At 47.8% G+C, this 24,280-nt stretch overlaps 1 protein-coding gene across 1 annotated transcript in view; it reads right to left on the bottom strand.

Annotated features, from left to right (window-relative positions):
* THUMPD2 (THUMP domain containing 2) overlaps positions 1-24,280 on the bottom strand; it is a 163,401-nt gene that overhangs the window by 114,873 nt on the left and 24,248 nt on the right. Inside the window, exons 3-4 of the mRNA XM_069235050.1 lie at positions 22,819-23,222; positions 1,590-1,667 (exon numbers count right to left, since the gene is read on the bottom strand). Of these exons, the coding sequence (XP_069091151.1) occupies positions 1,590-1,667; positions 22,819-23,222 (482 nt within the window). The remainder of the gene's footprint in view (positions 1-1,589; positions 1,668-22,818; positions 23,223-24,280) is intronic.

Genomic DNA, 24,280 nt, shown 5'->3' on the forward strand with positions numbered 1-24,280 from the left:
TCTAACCAGTTTTATGGACGAGCAAGATTTCAAACTAAACATGAATAAAACCAAGGTGGTTCGGGTGGATGATTTGAAACATAAGTCATATGCATGGTTTATTAAAGGAAAACAAGTGGAGGTAGTCCCTTCATACAAATACTTGGGATTCATAGTGGACCAGCAAATGACCTTTCAACCTCATCTTGCAGCTTCTCAGGCAAAGGCTCAGTCACTTACCTATGGGTTTATATTACTAAAACAGAAATTGAGTTGGCCACCATTTAACCATTTTCTCTTGGTAATGTCTGCTTACCTCATGCCAACAGTTGCCCATGGGTCAGAAATCATGTGGGGCAAGGAAATAGCCTCTTTTAACCAAATTCAAAAGAAGGTCTACAAATCAGTGTTTATGATCCCAAAATCAGCTTCACCAGTGCAGGTACGTATAGAATTTGGGTTGAAAAAAACAAACATTTCAGTGCAAGTATGCCTACATCAAACTATGTTGGAGGCTTCATGCCTCCAACAGTGGCGCCATCAGTAACCTATGCGGAGTAAAATTGAGGAGCAACAGCCTAGTAACTTAAAAGGTTCGGGGGGGAGGGGGTTTGTGTCATGATTTAAATTTGGCAATCAAGGATCTCGGCCTCCAAGACACATGGGCTATGTGCTTGGGGGAAAAAAACGGCATTGAACTGCATAGTTAATGCCTCAACTCGGTCATTTTCTATTTTAACATATAAAAACGCGTTCGCACAAGGGCGGCATGCTTGGACAGTAATATATTCATTTAAAACTTTAAGAGCCCAGGAAACCTGTCAATCCACTTTTCTCAAGTTCTGAAGCACCAGTACTTGCTATATTGCCTTGGTATGATGAAACTAAAGACGCTGTTCCTTCCTGAAAACTCCAGCCACAAACTCAAACTTCTTGTCTTTGTGGGTACAAGCAAGAGTCACTAAGAACATGTTTTTTGTGCGTGTAAAGTGCCAGCGGCACAAAGGAAAAGGTACTTGAAACTAATTTTTATGACACTGAACATTCATTTGTGTAAACAAGAAATAATCACCTGTGTAAGTGGCGTCTCAATTCCTCTGGCATGTAGGGGTAAACATTTTTAATGTCGCTTTTTAAAGAAATGTCTGTTAAGCCCGAGTAAAGCCAATAAAAGATCCCCTAGTTTAAACTATCCTCTCAAACTATTTCTGTATAAAGGAAGTTCCGGTGCCCTACAAGCTGCAAAAAAAAAAAAAAGCCCTTTTTAGAACTTAGTACATATGTACTGTTTTACTTTATGGCATGTTCCTAGGTCAATATTTTATCGTACTGTACTGCTTCCATACTTTTTTTAGGCTACATATGAAGAATGTCTTGCGTATTTACATTGTATGCATGTGAACCAATTTTATATTTGGCACTGGTTTTAATTAACTATGAAAATAAACTTGACTTTGACACGGTGTAAAGGAAAAAATCGTTCTTGGGGAAAATACATGTCAAGGAAGTGCCATGAGACTCCATTTAAAAATGGATATTTATTCTTTAAAAAAAGAGTCCAAAATATAAGTAACATCTGTGAGAACTCTGAAAACATTTTAAGTTTGTACCTCCAGATCCGGAGCCCTTAGTTCTGTTTTCCAGCCAAACTTCTTTATGAGAGCTATTCCAATTAGTCGACCCAGTTCCTGAAAAATAAGCAGTGAATTTGTAGAAATAATTAAGTCGTCCAAAACATTATTAATATGGTTATTTAGTGAACAGTCAAAATAATTTAAAAAGCCACAAAAAAACACTGGGATGTCAAAATGAGTGTCATAAAGATGTCCCACCAATAGGACGGTTCCTATCCAGCTCCCTGAAGCATTCTGACGCTGCTATACCTGTTGCAGGTTGTGTTTGGTCTGTGTGGGTATCACATTGAAATTACAGAATTAGGAGGCCGGAGTCACAAACAGTCTGATAGGTGCAAAATGGGCTAGATATGTGCAACATGGTCGAATGACGACTGCACAAGCAGAATTCAATTACTTTTCTCTGGCAGAGGCTTTATCAAAGAAATGGTGCAACAGACTACGCATACCACATGTGTGAACCAGTGCAGCGTTGTTACACTGAGTGCAGCACTGTTACATTGAGAAGCCAGCCAGCCATTCATAAAGCGAGGTATATTGCAAAGAGGTATTAGCAACCGCTGACAGATTAAGCCCAACATACTAACAGTCTAACTCACCACACAGAGCGACAAAAACAAACATGCCCAGTAAAGATGGTGCTTATATTTTAAGCTTCAAGTTAATTGCCCTTGTTTTCTCAATCATACACTTCAGTGTGAAGCTAAAGGCTATTAAGCAAGACATATGAAGTACGCTACCTAGCAGAATCCTCAGACAATGTTAGGACCACCGATGCTAACTAATCAAGCCAGTTGTCAAGTGAACATGAACCAAGATGATGGACTCAAAACACTCAGATCCTTTAAAATTCAATTTACTCTATGTTGAATACATTTGAGCACACAGAACCAAAAAAGGTGTTTGAAAATTCATGCCTCCCGCTGGGCCATAAAGGAATAAAGCGTGCTGGCTGCTGTGTCTACATTGTTAAAAGAGACAATATAGTTTTAAAAAAAAGAGAGGATTTTAACAATGGGATCCATTTACAAGACATAAACTTAAATACTGTTTGTAGGGATTATTGCAGTAGCCTCTCCATCAGTGAATTGATAATGTTAAGAACGCCTTCTGCACTTCCCAGACCGTACAAGGCTACTAGGTGTGTTGACACTTATTTTAGTGCTAGAGTGTAACAATTTTTTTTTTTTGTCTCTCTATACTTTGTATTGGTAACAATCAGGTATTTTCAGGGATTAGTGCGTTTTCTATGAGTGTGCTGCAAGCGTCCTGTTTTTTTGCAATACAGCAAAATACTTAACCAACAGCTTTACCTCAACGCCGCCTTAAATACACCATTATGTTACGTTTTCAAACTGTATTTATTAAAGATGCATAATATTTGCAATATATACTGTAGAACACAAAAGTATTAATAGAAATGCATTACATGAATACTACCGCAGTAATATTTCCCTTACTAAAAAAATGCATTTCAAAATGCTGGATTTCAATATCCTCAATATGGCACCCTCTGTGAGAGACTATTGTTACAAATTCCTCGAAATTATGACAAATTTTTCAACAGTATTGACTAGTAGATAATACTCATGACTGCATATTCCTTACATTTTTACGGTACGTTTTGAAAGTTGTGGTGGGTTACTGCACTTCCAATTAGCAGTTGTTCGGGATCACGCCACTACCATGTACATAATGTGCCTCTACCCTGGACGTTGACTAACGCCAAGAAAGTTGTTTTGAGGAAAACAAAATTCAATTCCAAAACAAATTCAATTTCATAGCTAACAAACTGAAAGACAGATCTCCAATATATTTCCAAATTGCAGACTCAAAACATTTGGGCCAGACCCAAACATGATCAACCAGAGTAATTTGATTAAATGTAAGTATTATATCTACTCAGTGCGGCCGAAGTGTAATTTACCATTACCAAGGTGTAAACCTGTAGGTGTTTTACACTGCTGTACAGACGCACCGAAGGGCCAAGGAGCAGGTATCAACTTCCTCTGAAGACTTCAATATAACCCCGGTAAGAAAAACTAAGTTCTGAAAACAATGTTAAACACCCCAAGAAAGTCCCCTTTGCTCCCTCTGTCGAATGCTTCCTGAGGTGTCCCTGCGACTTCTTGCTTGTTGGCACTCATCTGGTAAGAATAAAGAGTACTCTTGAGGTTTTAACACGTGCTATTTCATTCTTTTTCGTTATGAAACGCGAAATCATAAGTTTAATCTTTAAGGCAATATCAGGGCTTCTTTTAAGATAAGAGCAACATGTAATTTGCTCCACCAGTCTTTAATTTTTTTATGATTAAAAACATGATGGTGCAGTAGTCATCGATGACATTACAAGACCTGCAGCAAGTGCCATCCACATCCCATTTTTTAAACACGTTTAACTGGCATTTCGATACAGCAATATGTAACATTTTTCAGTGTGCATACAGGCAATTCAGCCTATTATTGTACTACAAATATATATTGGCGGCCTTAGTCTGACATCTACTTTAGCCTACCCAATCAGTTCTGCACTTCCGCAAGCTTTTCCATCGTATACTGCCTGTTAACCTTGCCACTGCTTTTACAGGGATGAATCCAATGTCCCATTTCAGAGCAGGCGAATAACATCTATCCAAATATAACCCTTCGAGATAGCAACGTTTCTATAAAACTAAGCAGGTCATGAGACAATGGTGAGTACATAGTGCTGAAATATATAGTTATGTGTCGGTGAGGGCTTTTAGTCAGAGGAGGGTCAGCAGAGCAGAAATCACCAAGTGCCATCCTGTGAAATGGTTTGGAGGAGACCCAAGCAGCAACCTGTATCTGCCCATGAGTCCGTTCAGTTCATGGAGGTTTCACTCAGCCAGCCATTTGGCAATCCACTGAAATTGAGCAAATATACAGTAAAGCTCCAAGTCAGGGCAACCACTGCTCTGCGTCCGGACTGTAGCTTCAGGGTCCCCAACATGATTTTATGGAGTTTCCCATTCTCAAAGAAGTCTAACAAATGGTCATGGTCTTGAAAAAAAAAATCTGACAATGACTAAGGTTAAGTTTGCAAAATAGTACAATCAGTGTGGTAGCATTGTCACTGTACTTAGGGCTATTCTTCATTTGACTGTATTTGATGGAGTCCTCCAAAAGGTTACCTGAGGCATTAAGGGCCAGATGGCTAGCCCTCTTTTGCCTTTCAGGTGGCCTGTTTATGCACAGTATTTCTCTAGCCCAGGGTATTTAACTGTGGTGTTATCCCCTCTATTGCCTATTTGAAAACAGGACTTACTCTAATTTACTCTCAATCCAGATCACCACCCTAGGCTGTCTAAGGGTTCTGGGAAGGCCTGAGGTCAGTACCTAAATCCTGAATGTAATACAGGAGGTCATTTGCACAGCAGGCGAAAAAGTTAATTGTCTATCCATCTGGAATCCTCCATCCCCTCCACCTATCCTGAGCAGTACAGCAAAGGATTCTATTGCCAGCGAAAAGAAGAGAGGGTTTGGGGGAAGGGGGAGAGGGGAGAGAGAGGGATGGAGCAACCCTATCTCATTCCATGTCTGATATGATCTTGCACTAATGTTACCTCCCCTGTCACACTCTATCTACAGGAGAACTGTTCAGGACTGGTATAAATTTGCAGAAGCCATACCCCAACCCGAACTTCCCAGGCACTATGTAAGAACTCTCTACTCAAAGAGTCGACTGCTTTCCCATGTCAAATTTAAATACTGCAGTTCCAGGCCATTTTACAGAAACCACCTCCATTAGTTTGAAGTGGTCTATTTTTCTGCCTTATGTTCTGCGACATGCTGTGACTTTTTAAAGCCATTTTGGTTGTCACTGTGGGGAAACTGGGCAGATTGCAGAAGCCCCCTCACTTTTTGCCCCCAGTTTTAGCTGATACTGGTGTTTTCTGACTCGGACTGTGCCCTGGACACTACCAACCAGTCCCCGGGCCAGTGCTCTGTTTAAAACGGTATATGCAAATTGGACCTACTTATAATTGGATCTCCCATCCTACCTGTAAGTCCTAAGCATATGGTTAGAAATGGGGTCTTCGGTTGGCAGTCAGGTAACTCCCTGTCCAAGCAAGGACCCTCACTCTAGTCAGGGCAAAGGAGAAACATACCTGGTTAGCCCCCCGCTCACCCCCTTGGTAGCTTGGTACAAGCAGAAAGGCTTAACTCAGAAGCAATGTGTAAAGTATTTGTACCAACACACACAATAATACAGTGAAAACATTAAAAAATGGACACCACACCAGTTTAGAAAAATAGATAATATTTATCTAAATCTAAAAGACCAAAACGACAAAAATCCAACATACACAAGTCAAGATATGAATTTTCAAAAGAAAAAGAGTCTTACTCCATAGAAATGAATGGAAACGTTGATTTTACACAAAGTACCTGGTTTGCTTCAAAAATAAAGCCGAACACTCAAGCGCGTGACGAAAAAAATCAGCGATGCGTCGATTCCTTACTTGCAAGTGAGGCCAGGCCGTGAGTCGTTCCCTCTCCGGTCAGGTCGGCGAGGTGTCGCTTTTCTCCCTCGCAAGAGAGCAATGAGTCGATTTCCAAACTGGGCACCTCAGATCCGTGCAGCTTCATGAGGACTGATGCCCAGGGATGATGCATGAGAAATCTGGTTGCAGTGTTAGAAAACCACGCTGCATGGGGTTTGCATCGTTATCAGCAGCCGCAAGCAGGTGTTGCGTGGTTTCTCCAGCCGCGATGCGTGGAACTCCCTGCCGCGATGCAGGGGGAGCGTTGCTTTCAGCTGCGAAGTGGGTGGCGCGTCATTTATCAGCCGCGTTACAGATGGTGCATCGAACATTTCCCTGCATGATATTCTGTGCGGGGATTTCAGCTCTTGTTCTGCCAACTTCACCATTCAAGGGCCCAGGGACTGGATAGGGCACCACTTGGCAGGGCAGGAGTCTCAGCAGAGAGTCCAGGTGCTGGCAGAGGAATTCTTTGATGGCCCTGAAACTTCAAAACAGGAGGAAAGCTCAGTTCAAGCCCTTGGAGATTCTACTCAAACAGGACTGCACAACAAAGTCGAGTCTTTGTCCCATTTCACAAGCAGAAGCAGCAACTGCAGGAGAGCCCAACAAAGCACAGTCATGGGCAGGGGCAACACGTCTCCTAAGCTCTCTCCATGACAGAGGTTCCTCTTGGTTCCAGAAGTGATCTTGAAGAAATCTAATATGGTAATATGCTAAAAAGAGGGTACTTTCCTACAAGGATGCTGGAGGGCCACACAGGTGAGGAGGCTGGGGCGAGGACATGCAGAGTATTCATGATGGTGTGATGGGCAACCCTGTTCTGCCTGGGGGGGGTGGGGGGAAGGCCTCTAGGGCAGGCAGTAGTGTTTTCTTCAGAGGTCTGACTCCTGCATAGCTGAAGGACAGACAAGCAAAGAGGGTGCACTAATTTGAATCAGAGAAAACGTAAAATGGAGATGGAAGAGAGAACATTGGCCATAAAGGAGAAAAATATGATTTTGGCTCATGAGTTAAGTTTGAGGGAGCTGGACCAACTGAGCCAGTCCAGCAGAGATGGTGGCAGCAGTACCTCACCAGCATCTGAAAGGAGGGTACACATTCCAACAGACGTAGTAAAGGATTGTTAGAGGGAGGATGACATCTATCTGTGGTTTAAGGGGTAGGAGTCAGCTCTCCACATGAAGATGGTCCCTGAAGCATATTGGGGGGTGGGTCTGTGGAAGCACTTTGAGGTAGCAGGAGGGACACTCTGACATCCTATGGGGATCCTCAGGGACTCACTTACTCTAGCATGAAGGACGTCCTAATCACCAGATATGGTCTTACTCCTGAGCAGTACAAAGACAAGTTTAGATCATAATAGAAAAAGGAATCCCAAACTTGGTTGGAATGTGTAGATTATTTCTGCAGGTCACTGGATGGTTGGGTGAGGGGCAGTAAGGTGACAACTTATGAGGGGCTGTACAATTAGATTGATTGAGAACACTTGTATAGTCTCTATTTTACAGAGCTGCGTCAGCAGCTAACTGACAGCAAGCTGACTGACCCCAGGAAGAGGACCTGTGGGAGAGCACTAGGGTCCAAAAGAGGTTTGCGAGAGACTCCACCAAGGGTAGGCAGGGTCCCCATCAGAAGAAGTGGGGGTAACGGTAAACAAGGGCAGTTCTCTAAAAGACTCCTACCTAGTTCCCGGGGGGTTGGGAATCCCCCACCAATGAGAAGAAAGCATGGGTCTCTACAGGGAAACCTGCAGAGAGGGGTCCCCGCAAGTGTTATGCGTGTGATAAGATGTCACTTGCGGGAGGATACCAAATGTCCCAAGGGGACACAGACACCCACTGGTGCTCAGTCACAGGCTTTGGCCAGTGTAGCCTTGGGGAGGAGTTGGTTCCGGGATAAGGGTGGGAGCCAGCTGAGATTACCCTTGTCTCGCTAGGGGACAGTGAGCTGTTCCAGAGGACCCTCGTGCCTGAGAACACTAAGTACAAGTAGTGGGTGACCATGAATAGACAGAGTTTGGAGGCTATGAGAGACACAGGAGCCAGTGTGACTAGTGCGAGAAGTCACCTCGTGTCTGAAGAGCAGGTAGTCCCCTATGCACTTAAGCATGTAGTTGAAGTAGACAACTCTGAGCTCCTGTGCAAAGTGGTGCAGGTTCCCTCTGAGTTGGGGGGGGGGGGTATCAGTTTCCTTGAGAGTTGCTGTGAGTCCAACCATACCTGTTGACTGTCTGCTAGGCAATGACCTGGAGGATTCCCCTTGCAGTGAGGCGGCACAAAGGTCACACTTGGAGAGGTTGGGTCTGCCTGGGTGGGCATGTGTGACCACCCGGTCAATGGCAGCAGGTCAGGGTAATCAGGAGGCCCAGGTGCCTGCCAGAAAGAGAAAGGGCAGGGGGTGCTGGAAACCCACCCCAGAAGTTCCCACGGTCCGGGAGGAGGCTGAACCCGAGGGGGTGGCTCCAGAGCCTCCAGGGGAACAAGTGCTCGAGCTGACCGATTGGCAGCAGGAAGGGGGCCCTACCAGGGAGGAATTCTGTGAGGCAAAGAAGACGTGCCCTATTCTTGAGAGTCTGCGGCAGCAGGCTGCAAACTAGGCATCTAACAAGGAGTCTGGATCACATTGGATCTATTGGGAGGATGGCCTCGTGTACAGTGAGCCTAAGGTTGCTGAGCCTGGGGCAGGCCATGTCGCTGACGGTACTCCTGTGCTTCAGAGTCTACCTACTGAGTTTGGCTCATGATGTGCCTTTGGCAGAACATTTTGGACAGGACAAGACTTTTGAAAGGATTGTCACCAACTTTTACTGGCCCCAAATGCGCAGGCACTCAGATGCATATTGCACGTCTTGCTAAACTTGTCAAGCAAGTGGCAAGAGTGGGGTGAAATGTAAGGCTCCCCTCCAACCTTTTCCTGCAGAGGGTGGGAATAAACATTGCGGGCCTCTGGATCCCAAGACAGCCATGGGCAACAGGTTTATCCTGGTCTTGGTGGGTCATGCCACCTGGTACCCGGAAGCTATCCCCCTGAGATAAATCACAGCCCATGTGGTGGGGCGGGCATTAATGATGGTTTTTACTCACATGGGGTTCCCTAAGAAGGTGGTATATGTCAGGGGTACCAACTTAAAAACTACGTATCTGAAGTCTCTGTGGAAGGATGTGGGGTATCCTACAAGTTCACTGCACCTTACCACCCCCAAGGAAATGGGTTGCTAAATGGCCTTTCAGAGCCCCCGAGGCCTAAGTGGGACGTCCTCTTGCCATACGTTCTGCTTACAGGGAGGTACCACAGAAAGGATGTGGTTTTAGTTCATTTGAACTGTTGTATGGCCACCCTCTAAGGGGACCTCCGACTCCGATAAAGGAGGACTTGGAAAGGTCTCCAGTAAGCCCCCCCCCCCACAGGATGTTTTCAGTTTCATGCTGGCCTTTAGAAACCAGACAGCCTACTTCAGGAAACTCAGGGAGTGGCCAGATGGCACCCCACCACCAGAGATTGACACCATTCTGGCTTGGGAGCCTCCCAAGACCCAGAATGAGGTGAGGGCCTTTCTAGGTCTCATAGGATACTACAGGAGGTTTGTCAAGGGGTATGGCACTATTGTTGTCCCCTTGAATGAGTTAATCTCTAAGAAACAGCCCAAATAGGTGATCTGGACTGAGGCTTGCCAGACTGCTTTTGATGCGCTGAAGGCACCTGAGTTCTCCAAGGCGTTTGTCATGCAGACTGATGCTTTAGAGCATGGTGTGGGAGCAGTACTTGCACAGCCAAATGAAAGGGGCCTAGACCAGCCTGTGGCCTTCATTAGTAAGAAGTTACTTCCCCTGGTATGGAGGTTGAATGCAATTTAGCAAGAAGCTTTTGCTCTGGTCTGGGCGCCGAGGAAGATAAGACCCTACTTGTTTGAGACTCACTTCCGGGTTCAGACAGACCACAGGCCCTTTAGATGGTTAAAGCAGATGAGGGGGGGGAACCCAAAAATGTTGAGGTGGTCTATCTCCCTACAGGGAATAGATTTTACAGTGAAACACCACCCTGGAACAAAACATGCCAATGCTGATGGTCTGTCCAGAATGTTTTGCCGTAATGAAGAGAACTCCCATGAGGGTGGGTAGCCCTCCCCACTTTCAGCTGTAGGGGGGACCGGTTAGACCTGGCATCTTTGGTGGGGTCTCCCCTGTCTTTTTTGCCTCTGCTTCCCATGTTTTGACTCTATGCTGAACTTTGTTTTTGCTGGTTTTGGTACTCTGGGCACTTTACTACTACTGACCAGTGCTAAGGTACAAGTGCTCCCTGTGTCAGGCAGGGAACAAATAACTGTTTAAAAGTTACTTCCCTTAAGCCCAACTTAACCATCCAATCAGATTTTAATTACTTAAAAAGAGTGGTTTAATTATTTTCCAGCTAGTTCCATTGCAAGAGATACAGTTTTAGGATTTCTAATATGTACTTGGTTTTCTACGTAGGACAGATAGGCCTGTCACTGTGAAAAATGGATTTTTGGGGCACTAGCTATGGTAACAATATGCTAACATTTAATGTCTACATGTCCTACTTTTAAATACCAGGCACACTGCAAAAATATAGGGCCCAGCAAAAAGGTGAAAAATACAGAGAAAAGGCGGATTTCCTACAAACAGCACACAAGGCTTAGGGCCTGATTCTAACCTTGGCGGTCGGCGGAGAGGCGGCGTTTGGACCGCGAACAGACCGGCGGTCCAAAAAATGGCATTCTGACCGCGGCGGTCACCGCCGCGATCGACCGCCACGGCGGTCATGACCGACGGGCTGGAGTTTGCACACTCCGGCCCGGCGGTCAACCCAAGACCGCCAACCGTATCATGACCCTGCTTACCGCCGCGGTTTTTGGCGGTCGGGAACCGCCATGCGAACCATGGCGGTAGGCACTATCGGGGCCAGGGAATTCCTTCCCTGGCACTGATAGGGGTCTCCCCCACCCCCCACTGCCCCCCACGAGTCCTCCCCCCACACCCTCCACCCCCCTGCCACCCCCCAGAGGTGGTACGAACCCCCTGCCCCCCCCACCCCGACATGCACATACACGCACCCCGACATGCACGCACCCCCAACATGCACATATGCACACCCCCTACACACACACATACACAACGGGGGCACATACCCGCACACATACATGCCGACATGCGCACCCGCCGAACTACACACATTGCCCAAAGGCACAGCAGCACCCCCCGCCCGCATGCACGCACTCACACACCCCCTCTACACACCCCCATGCACGCACACATCACACAACACCCCCCCACCCCCTCCCCTCACGGACGATCAACTTACCTTGTGCGTTGGTCCTCCGGGAGGCGACGGGAGCCATAGGGACATGACCGCCAACAGAAGACCGCCACACAGAAATGTGGGTCGTAATTCTGGGGGCGGTGTTCTGCTGGCGTGGCGGTGGAGGTTGACCAGTCTCCACTTTCCCGCCGACCGCCAGTGTGGCTGCTGGCGGTATTCCGGCGGAACGCTCCCAGCGGTCGGAATACGCGCAGCGGCATACCGCCGCGGTCGGCGGTCTTTGCCGCGGCGGTAACTCGGCGGTCTTGCGAAAAGACCGCCAAGGTCAGAATGACCCCCTTAGTGTCTTCTCTTGAGTCAATTAACAGGAATAAAAAAATTTTAAAAACACAATTACATAAGGTTTGCAGAAACTTCCAAAAAGGCCTTGGATGCCTGTGAATGGCATCACATATAACAACTGATATATCTGCAGAAATCTACAAACCTCTCTTTCACAAGCACTGTATGGCTCATACCACTTCTCATATTGATAACATCAGAGAACATAGCAATACCTGTGAAGTCAATATTACAATTAACAAACCTATTTCTGCCTGGCCAGTTAAAACAGCAGTAGTTATGAGCTGGAACATCAATGCTAATACTTCAGGGATAAACCCAGGGAAGGGACTTGTAGTGATAATAAAAATAATTATAACTTTCTTTTAGATAGATCTTCATGCAGAACTTCTGCTGTTTCGAAGTCCTGTAAATAAAAGGTGCTACTGACATGCAATTTAAGGGCATTCAATTTACCAACCCTAGAATAACGAAATCAGTTTACCGACCTTAGGAGAATGAAAGGCTGAGCTTTGATGAGATTCTATTTTGGGATTTGAAGATTAATACATATACTGATGGCGAGAATTTAACTCTCTGAACCAGCTTGTCGATTGCAATGTGTCTTCAATGCGGTGCAAGAATCCAAAAGGGAAGCATGACGAGTTTCCACATAGGAATAGAGTTGGTTGACTGGTAAAGTGCAGGCAGATTCGGTAATGCTCAAAAACATATTACTGATTTTCAAGATATTTGTTACAGATGCAGGTGAAACTTAAACTAGATGTTATCACACCGGATACAAATAAAAACAAAATCCATTGCCAAACACAAACAAAGGCCCCCATAGTAAACCACCTAGTACAATCATTAGGTGGCAATGCTAAACGTGGAACTCATGATGATTGACTTGGCGAGTGAAAACTGCACAAAAACACATACTGACAAATACAGAATGCACATTAGTGTGTTTGCAGTTATTGCCGGACAAGGCTGTAAAAATAATTGTCTGAAAATATAGACAGTTTCACACATATATATATATATATATATACACACACACACACACACACACGTAAGATGTTTATGATAAGATAATTGTGTGCCTTTTTATGAAGAATATGGTTATACAAATAAAGGCCCTCATTACAACCCTGGCGGTAAATCCCCATTACCGCCGTGCCGACGGCCGCCAACATACCGTGACCACAGCGGAAATCCGATACGGGTATTATGACCCACACTGAGAAATCCGCCACTATACAGACACCCACACAAGTCCGCCACACCAAAGGTCAGTGATAAACTGGCGATAGCAAAACCCACACCGTCACGCCAACAGGAATACGGCCACAGAATCACGACCCAAGAATCAACGCGGCGGTCTTTCAACCGAGGGAAACCATTGGGGGTACACACCGCCGCGCTCAAAATACACACAAACTTACAAAACACAACTACATTGAACAATTCAAAATGCACACACCTGACACACATACACACACACCCACACCACTATAAAACACACACCCACATTACCCACAACCCCTTACAACAAAATTTTTTGAAGAAGCAGAGAGAGAGAAAAGCAAACACCACACCATCATCCAGAGGCACAGAACACCATCACACATACACCATCCACGCACCTCACACCACACACCCCAACACATCACCCAACACATCACCTCACACCACATCATGACACCTCAAAGACACCCCAGATTTTCTGTGGAGGAGCTCAGGGTCATGCTGGAGGAAATCATCCGGGTAGAGCCACAGCTATTCAGATCACAGGTGCAGTAGACTTCCATTGCAAGGAAGATGGAGCTATGGCAGAGAATTGTGGACAGGGTCAACGCAGTGGGACAGCATCCAAGAACAAGGGATGACATCAGGAAGAGGTGGAACGACCTACGAGGGAAGGTATGTTCCGTGGTATCAAGAAACCAGGTAGCCGTACAGAGGACTGGCGGTGGACCCCCACCTCCTCCCCCACAACTAACAACATGGGAGGTGCAAGTCTTGGCGATCATGCATCCTGAGGGCCTCGCAGGAGTAGCAGGAGGACTGGACTCTGGTAATGCAAATCTTTACTACTATATCCCCCCCACCCTACCTGCATGCCATCACATACTCCCACCCTCACCCTCACGACTCCACCACCTCACACACACCCCACCATCACAACCCATCACTCCCACAACCAAGCCCTGCATGCAACAACAATGCATGGACACCCATCACTGACATGCATGGACACCCATCACCAAAGCATGTCCAATAGAGAGACTCACCCAGGCCACAAAATCGCCACTCACACAAGGGCCAAGGCGATAGTGCAAGCACATTAATACAGGGAAACACACCCATTGCACAAGATGGCACACACAGATACAATAACAATGCATTTACCCTCCCAACAGGACCCCTACCCAACGTCACCAGACAGGAGGTGCCAGCCATATCCAGTCCCCCCACAGAAGAGGCCCACAGTGATGACAGCAGCTCTGCATGCCTGGATGACGATGACGAGCCTGGCCCAACAGGGACCTCTGGACAGTCGGTTCCCCTGCCACAGTCCCAAACCACCACAGAACCTCCCCCCTCAGGAAACACCACCACAGCACCTACCCAGGGGGCCCATGCCACTGTCCCCAGGAAAAGTCAATCAGCAGTGTGTCCACCACTACAGGGACCCCCAGGCAACCCCACTAACCCAGGACGATCAGGGACCTGAGGTCAGTGGGCACACGGTTCAGGGGACAGAGGCACAGGACAACAGGGAAGCTGGGAGGACTCTTGTGCGACAGGGGGAGGTCAGGCCCAGGGAACTGACCCTCCACGAGGCACTCTCCAACATCATGGGAGCATACCACCATTCCCAGGAGACCATGGGCACGGAACTGGCCAAGTTTCAGGAGACCCAGCGGCTGCAGGATCAGGGAGGACCGCACCAACATATACACCATCCTGGTCACCATAGCAGGGGTGCTGGCTGACATAGGCAAGACCATGAGGGAGGCAGTGGCACAACAAAGGGCCCCTGACAATAGCCAAATCGAGGAACAGCCCTCCACCTCCGCCGGTGCTAGTGGACAGGAGGCCCCGCCACAGGACCAACAGGCCACCAGCAGCCCACCCCCTGCAGAAGGAGAACAACCCCGCAAACGGTCCCTGCAATCCAGGAAGAGGACAGAGAACATGGCCAAGACCCCGCCAGGATATAAGACTCTCCTGATTGTCACCCTTCTGTCCCACTATGCCATCCTGTCCAAACTGAACTGCCATAACTCCCCTTCCTATGCCCCATTGGACAATGCACCTGTGATACCAAGAGACTGGACTCTATCCTGGACACTTCTCTACCATCACCCCAGCCCCTTGCACATACCCCAATACTCATTAGCCCCCAAATAAACACCCTTTAAGCACAAACCAATCTGGAGTCAGTTTGATCTTTCACAAATGTACAATAACAACATTAGTAACAAATAGCAATGTAAATGTTCATTTACTCATACCAATGTATGGCAGCTGTTGGGTAGCAGTACATATAGCAGAAGGCAGAATGGGGTACCCAGATCAGAAAAATGGAAATCCAAAGTGAACTGTCAGTGTCCATAGACAGAGGTTAAGAGGCTGACTTATACGATGTCCTACAGTATTCTGAAATGTGAGGAGGAGTTACAGTGTCTTACCTGTGTGTCACTGGAAGTACTGCATGATGATGTTCGTTCGGTTGTCAATATCTTCTTCCTCTGACTCCTCTTCCTCACTGTCCACAGGCTCCACCGCTGCCACAAGACCATCACCAGGCTCATCCTCCTGCAGAAAAAGAACCTGGTGTCGCAATGCCAGGTTGTGCAACATGCAGCATGCCATGATTATCTGGCACACCTTCTTCGGTGAGTAGTATAGGGAGCCACCTGTTAGGTGAAGGCACCGGAATCTGGCCTTCAGGAGGCCGAACGTCTTCTCAATAATACGCCTAGTTCGCCCATGTGCCTCATTGTAGCGGTCCTCTGAGCTTGTCCTGGCATTCCTCACTGGGGTCAGTAGCCATGAGAGGTTGGGGTAACCAGAGTCACTTGCAAATGTCGAAGGATACCTGTTAGCCAGACACTCACTCTTAAGGACAACCCCATACCCAGACACCTACTCATACTCTGTGGGTACCTTGGCTAACCTAATAGCCACACCCTGTGCCTCTGGAGTTGGGATACTGCTACTGCTCAAAATGTAGGCATCATGCACAGAGCCAGGTACTGTAGTGAATCCTAGTTCGTTTTAATGGGATAACAGGAGTTAGCTTAGCCTCTGGCTTGTAGACTCGTGCCCCGTCACCTAGTGACTTTTAACCTACTTAGCTTGCTCTGTCTTAGCCCATTTAATTATTTATTTCCTCTAAGATGGCTGCCTTGTTTATAGTTAAGCCACCTGTTATGAGTTACATTATCAGTGTCACCGCGCCAAGGCGTCAAAATCAAGCACCAAGGACAAACAAACAGTAGGTGCTCACACTTAAAGGATTTTCCCTCTCTATACTTTCGAGGGATTGTTGATATTAATTGCGTCCCAAGCATGCCTGTTATCTATTGTTTAGGAATACACCTACGTCAGGGGACATTGTGGATCTGTATAAATACATCACACTTTAGACAGATAATCAGAGGGATTCCGACCAGAGGGCATCGCCACCATCGCTGATACAGATGCTGCAGTCGTCTTGACACTGACCCAGTCTTCGTGTCCCTGCAGAGTCGGAGATAGCGACCTCATTCCAAGGTAACGAGGGTTGGGGGCTCCTCTCATGGACATGACATTGGCAGATTAGGTTTAACAAACCCAGCTCTCCTTTAGGTAGGAGGTTAGGCCTTTTAACATTAGGGTATTAGGGCATCTTACATCTCATATATCTTTTCTATGTATTGCAAAATGGTGGGGGTCTTCGTAACAATGACTCTCGTCTTCACAATACTGTTACTTGCTTTATTCATTATCCTAATCATTGCAGTCCATGCAACTTATCGCAAATTGCAGTTATGTTAAATAAAAAGCTATTATAACTTTACGGCATCTGTGTCATTGCCTATGTTTGTATGAGACATAATATATCTGTGAGAAAAGGGTAATCTCTGTTTAACCACGACAGAGTCCATGCGTAAATGGCTGCCATAAATCACCTTTTACTATTATGTTTCTGGTGAGGTGCTGCTAGTGAGCCGGTAAGGTTGGGACAACAGTTGCGACTTGTTGTAGGACAGACGCAGTCGCTTACAAACAAAAGTACTGTCATCCTTAATCCAGCAGTCTTGCTCAGAGCAAGAGTCCAAACTACGACAGTACTTGGCATTCACATGGGAGATGTACTGGTCCGCCAAACACACCATCTGCACATTAATCGAATGGTAGCTTTTTCAATTTCTGTACACTTGTTTATTTCTGCAGGGGGGAGGGGGGAAAATTCCACATGTGTACCATCAATGGCACCAATGATGTTGGGGATATGTCCCAGGGCATACATAAAAGTTAGCCTTCACTGTGGGCAAATCCTCCACCTGGGGAAATACGATGTAGCTGCGCATGTGTTTCATCAGGGCAGACAACACTCTGGTCAACACGTTAGAAAACATTGGCTGAGACATCCCTGATGCCATGGCCACTGTTGTTTGAAAGGAGCCACTTGCCAGGAAATGGAGCACTGACATGACCTGCACTAGAGGGGGGGATGCCTGGGCACACAGGTCTTGGATTGTGGCACGATCAAGTCTGTAGGTGATTATGATGTGTCTGTCTTTCATTGTCGACAGGTCCACCAGGAGTCTGTATACTGGAGGATGCCGCCATCTCATCATCTGCCCCAGCGGTTGTGGCCTATGGAGGAGAACGGTGAGCAGAGGGTCATGTACCAGACAGGTTGCACAAGTGTGTCTGCAGTAATGTTCGTAAATCCGTGTGTGACGTAGTTAGTCCGTATCTGTGCCAAAATGTGCTGTGACGCAGTTAGGTGCCATGGCATGTGCCCCCCTGAAATGCCCCCCTGAAATGGCGGCTGCCTGACTTGTGAGGAGGGACAAGGGGAAATGAGGTATCTGCACTGGCTTTGTGCTGCGTCGCGGTAGTCGGTCGAAGACCGCCGCGTAATTCAGCATTGGTTATCATTGGGCCCTATGGGTTCCAGGAGCCAATGGCGATGTATGCCGGTGGTGACGGTACACACCGCTGCAGACGTGAACGCCATTTTGTATCTTATCCTTCAACAGGAGAGGACCTACACTGCAAGTGCTGTTGTGACCTGTGTCTGGAAGCGACAATGGCTTGAGTGTCTGGGGAAAGGGCCCCAGCCTTCACCGCGGAGGAGTTGGACAAACTGGTGGATGGGTCCCTCCCCAGTACATGCTACTCTACGGTCCTCTAGACAAACAGGTGAGTACACTGTGAGCATGAAGCATGTGCAATGCCTGTTTGGAGTGGTGTGGATGGAAAATACATGTTGGGGGGGCTGAAGGCTGCATGTCAGGATGGTCAGTGTATGTTCGTCAGGGCATGGTTGGGAACTGGTGGGCAATGAGTGAGACGTTCTGGACGGGTGAGTAATGTCCTTTCCCCCTGTACCTTTCCTCTAGGTCAGTGCCCACCAGAAGAAGGGTATTTGAGTGCCATCGCCAAGGAAGTGCGGACCCTGGGGGTCTATCACAGACTGAGCACCCACTGCCGCAAGAAATGGGAGGACCTGCACCGCTGGAGCAAGAAGATGGCGGAGGCCCAGCTGGGGCTGGCCTCCCAACGTGGAAGGGGTGCCCGTCGCACCATGACCCCCCTGATGTTCCGCATCCTGGCGGTGGCCTATCCGGAGTTCAATGGGCGTTTGAAGGCATTACAGCAGCCACAAGGGGGTGAGTACAGTGTCATAAAGCTGACTCTGCGCGGTTTAGGAAGTATCTGGGTGGGGGATATGGGGTGTGGGTGCCCCTAGGCCAGGGAGAACATGGCAGTGTAGGTCCCTTATTGGGCAGGCTCTGAGGCACTCCAACCCCAATAGTGTTAGTGGGCATCTACTACTGGGCAGGCTCCTGTGGGTTTCAGGTGTGCAGCTAATGGCATTAGGCATTGTACCCCATGGGCTGGTGATTTTCCTACTAACTGGTAGTGCATGGCCTAGTGCATAGGGCTGCTCCCTGTGTGTTGTGTCCGCCAACGGTAGTGGTGTTGCTGGCACTGAACATGTGTGTTCTCTGTCTTTCCCCTCCTTCTTGTTTTGTCACCCTGTCCTTGTGTGCATTAGCATCATCTGGCAGAGGAGCAGAGGCACCGGCGACAGAGGGAGCTGCATCCCACATGGCCCAGGAGGATGAATCCACAGAGGGTGAAGGCAACAGTGGGATGGAGGGCGAGGGGAGCTCCCTGACGGGGACAGGAGGGGATAGCAGAGACAGTGGCTCCTCCTCTGATGGAAGTTCCCTGGTGGTGGCGGACACCTCTGTGCCCAAACCAACAACAGGTACAGCCGGCACCCCCCCTACCAGCACCGTCCTCCCAGAAGCCCCTCAGCGAGTTTCCTGTGCCCGCTCACCCAGGAGGGTGGCCATCTCCTTCACCCCAGGCACCTCAGGCCCTGCCCCAGTCAGCCCTGCTGCCCTCAGTGAGGAGGTTATTGACCTCCTGAGCTCCCTTACTGTTGGGCAGTCAATCATTCTGAATGCCATCCAGGGTGTCGAGAGGCATTTGCAACAGACAAATGCATACCTGGAGGGCATTCGTTCTGGTGTGGCGGCCCAACAGAGAGCATTTCAGGCTCTGGCCTCAGCACTGAGGGCAGCCATTGACCCTGTGTCCAGCCTCCCCCCTCCAACTTCCACTACCCAGACCCAATCCCCTCTACCTCAGCCTATCCCAAGCACACCATCAGACCAGCATGCACACACATCAACACACAAAAGTGGCCAAGGAAAACATAAGCACCACACATCCCACAGGCACCCACACAAGCACCATACCCATGCACACATACCAACATCCACTTATTCCACTGTGTCCCCAACCTCCACGTCGTCCACCTCCCTCCCTGTCTCGTCTCCACACACCCGCATGCACTACGTCATCAGCCACTGCATCCATCACCAGCACGCCACTCACAACACACCGCTCACGTGCAACCACCACCCCCACTACCATTCATACGTCCCCTGTGTCCTCTCCCAGTGTGTCTGTGAGCCCTCCTCCCAAAGTACACAAACACAGGCACACACACACTCAACAGTCATCCACCTCACAGCAGCCTCCAGCCTTTGCACCTTCACCCAAACTCAGCAGACGTACACCTCCTACAACCACTACTTCTTCCTCCACTCCCACACCCCCTCCATCTTCCCGTCCCAGTGTGTCTAAAAAAAACTTTTCCTAGCCAACATTAACCTCTTACCTACATCACCCCCTGTCCTTCCCCTAGGGTCAGGATGTCTAGATCCCAGCCCAGCACCTCAGCCACCAAATCTGCATTCGCTGTGGTCCCTGTTAGTCTGGTACGGACGAAGGGGGAACCCGTCAGAGGTGCCAGTGTGCCACCGACAGATATGAAGGAGCACCCTATTCCGCCACCTGCAAAGGTCAAAAAGGGGCCGGCTTCCAGCAGGGGAAAGTCACACCACCCACCCAGCAAGGCCTCGCCCAAACACAGAGAGGACAGTGCAAAGGTCCCTGCAGCGACTGCCAAGGTGGGGAAGGGCCACAAGCCAAAGGACAAGTCACCTCAGGGCACAATGTCTCCTGGTGAGGGGCTGGTGACCACCATATCATCAGGGATGGCAGCCACCTGCACCACAGTCACCACCGCTGCTGCTCCGACCGCCACCTGCACCGACACTGCCACAACATCAGGCTGCAGCATCTTCCCCAAGGATCAGCCATCCGAGGCTGCCAGAGACGGTATGGTGTCTCCATCCACCACAACAGACACTTGCACCACGGCCAGCACTGGCAGCATCTCTGCTGCAGCCACCGCCACCTGCACCACCATCAGCACCGCCACGTGGACAGCTGATATCACTCTGTCGGACGTCAGAACCATCCCCAGTGGGCAGCCGTCCGAGTCTGCAGGTGACGTCCTGGACACGCCACTTGAGACACCACCTCCAGCACTGACAGGAACCAGCAATTGGCAGCCTAAGTCGCCGCAGGATGGAGTGTGGCTCTGCCTCCATGGAGTATCATGATACCTGTTCCAGGTACATCGCGTGGGTAAGACATCCAGGTGAGAGGATGTCCACTGCCACACCCCACGTGCAGCCTCACTGGGCACAAAGCCCCATCCAGAACCAGTGGAGAAATGCATCCACTCCCCAAATCCTTGGCAGGATGAAGCACTCTGGGCACAAAGCCCCCTCCAGAACCAGTGGAGAAATGCATCCATTCACCCAATCCTTGGCAGGATGAAGCACTCTGGGCACAAAGCCCCCTCCAGAACCAGTGGAGAAATGCATCTACTCCCCCAATCCTTGGCAGGATGAAGCACTCTCTGCACAAAGCACCCTCCAGAGCATGTGGGCAAACCACCCACTTGAGAGACTGTGGCTTTGCACTCCCCAGGACCAGGCAGTGGGCAAAGTACCCACTTGAGAGACTGTGGCTTTGCACTCCCCAGGACCAGGCAGTGGGCAAAGCACCCATTTGAGAGACTTGACAGACTGTGGCTTTGCACTCCCCAGGACCAAGCAGTGGGCATGGAGCCCCCTTGAGGAGCAGTGGTGTTGTACCATCATCCAGCTGAGATGCACCCCCTCCCCTTTCCCCTGAGGTACCTGTTTTTTATCCGACCTGATGCCCCTGCAGTGTTCTCTCTGTTTTGATGCAGGTGTCATGTGTGGGCTTCGCCCATGCTTTTTGGGACCACTGGTCCACGGACATTTACATGGAACAGTGTACGGACTTGTGATGTAAATAATTGTGTATACTGATTATTTGCTTTTCTCTTGATCTATCTCATTGTTCCAATATAACACTGGTTAAACTCATTTTGTCCTTGCTTTCTTCCAGGGGGTGACGGGGTGTATCTCTGATGTTGCTGGATATGTGTGTATGTAGATGTGGGTGGGTGGTGGGGGTGTTGCGTGCCGCGTGTGTGTATCACTCTCTTTTCCCTCCTCCCCTCCCCTGTGTGCTAGGTGCAGTACTCACCGTCATCACCTTCTTTCTACTTCGTGGTGTATTAGTAGATACACCAACATGGGTAGGATCTGCAATTCGGGCTGCATGGCGTCCTGGTTCTTCGTGGAATGTCGGGGGTGAGTGGTTCCACTTCGTTGTTCAGTTTCCGCCATGCTTTTGATGGCATTGGTACCGTCCCAGAAAAGCTAGCGGATTGGTGCCTTGTAATAGTCTGGGCGGTAGATTGTATTCCGCCTGTCTGTTGTCGCTTACCGCTGCGGTGTTTGTTGCTACCACCATGGCAGTCGGAGTGTTAAAGTGGCTGTCTGTGTTGGCGGTTTCCGCCATGGTCGTGATCCCACTTTTTTTTGTTTACCGCCGGCCTGTTGGCGGTATTCCCGCCACTTTAACACTGACCGCCAGGGTTGTAATGAGGGCCAAAATCTTGACTTATAAAAAAAATTGAAAAAATAAAAATCCACCTATATGTGAATTATTTTTCAGAACTTTTTGAATTACATATCACAGCCATTTTAGACAGTCAAAAACTTTTGAGTCAGTGCACCTAAGTGCGTGTTACTCCTGCTTGCTTGATTTTTGGCAAATATGTTAGGATGGAAGCAATGGGTCTAGATTGATAGCAGATATCGCACAAAGGAGCAGAGCAACATAAATAGGATGTGGAAAGAGATGGTGCCAGGTTTCAAGGGTCAATTTCCAATCATGGGATCAGGGAAGAAAATTTCCCAGTAGTCTAGAACTCGTAAGAAAAAAGACACAAAACAATTATATCAGAAGCTATTTTGCAAGGAGATATTACCACACACGTATAATATTCTGGTACTTTCAAAGTCAACAGTGGCCTCAGAAACCCATTTGTAATCCAATGCATGCTCTATGACTTTGAGCATTTTTAACTATTTTCCTCACAAGCAATTATGAAAATAACATACCTCAGAAGCATATCTTTTCGCAACTGCACCACTACACCGGCAAGAAACTCTGAAACCAAAGTCCTGATGACCATTACATGGGGCGAGGTTCTCTTCACTTGATTGAACAGGGACTGTAACAGACAGTTTATTTTCTCCAGTGGGGTTATGATGACTGGATTTATTCGGATATATCTGTAATTGTTTGCAAACATTCTCCGTGGCCAATGAATGTTCTTCCTTGAACATCTTCAACACATTCGGTTCATGATCAGTATCAGATTTCCGCTTTGGGACCTTTGAGGCGCTCTGATTTTCAGTCTCATGCTTGGCTGTTAGTTGAAGATTTTGCCAAAGGGAAAGAGCAGCCAACCAACAGTGCGGTTCACCAATTATAAATTTATTTATTTCGTTAAATCCTTTTCCTATAAAAAAAAAAAAAGAAAAGGACACACGGAATTACAAACATATCTGAAATTAATAGTTTACCTAATAACATCTGTGTATGAGAACTGTACATGCTTGGCTATGGCTCCCGCACCAGTGCTGGGACTGTTCTAATAATACACATGCTGTGCTAAATATACCATGTCTATTTATCAGTGAGGGTGAAAAAATTGGTTAATAGTAGGAAGATGGAAAACTAGTATACACTAACAAAAGAAGCCCTCTGAAATTTGTAAGATATGGAGTAGATGGCAAGAACAAGTATGATACAATGGGATGCATAAATAGTCCAACAGACTGATGTAGGATAAATATAAAACACTTCTGTGTGTTGAGACAGACCCTTGACCAGGCACTAGGACAACTCAATGATGGAATGGTATGGAACAAGGTTTGTCAGCTCATAGTGAGAACAGAGAAGATAGCCTTGGCTCAGTCTATGTTGTACTTTACCACTAAGGTGTTTAATTAAACTGTGGCAGAGCATGAACAGATAGCAAGGCTACACAAAATAGTCAGAAATCTCGTATGTAAATAATCTTGATAAGTCAACAGATGTCAACACTGATAATGTAAAGGAAAAAAAGAAAATAATATTAAAATTTGGTTTCCATTCCATCTGGTCTGGTGGAAAAGACTGGAAAGAGGACACTATAAACAGATGATCTCTCCAAATTGAGGGTACCCTGTTGGGATGCTATGTTCTCCAGAAAAAAATCTATTGAGCGACAGACAATTAAAAAGGAGTTTTCCTGTGGAATAGTGAAAAGAGTAAGCGGGTCCTCATTCTCACCTTAAAAAACCTACCACAAAGTGTTCACAAACAGGGGGGAGGGGGTGTGTGGCTAGGTGACAATAGAGTAGGGCACGAATTGCGTGGTTCCCAGCCGAACTCCGTCATCCAGCAACATCGACAACGCAAAAAGCTCACACCAGCGCTCACAAGTGCAGCACATTCCTTTGTGACACTGGGTCACCCTACTGTTGGGAAGAGGAGGCAAGCAGTGACAGAGAACCGGACCATGCAGCAGCCTTA

The sequence above is a fragment of the Pleurodeles waltl genome, chromosome 5 (assembly GCF_031143425.1).
Source record: "Pleurodeles waltl isolate 20211129_DDA chromosome 5, aPleWal1.hap1.20221129, whole genome shotgun sequence".
Lineage (NCBI taxonomy): Eukaryota > Metazoa > Chordata > Amphibia > Caudata > Salamandridae > Pleurodeles > Pleurodeles waltl.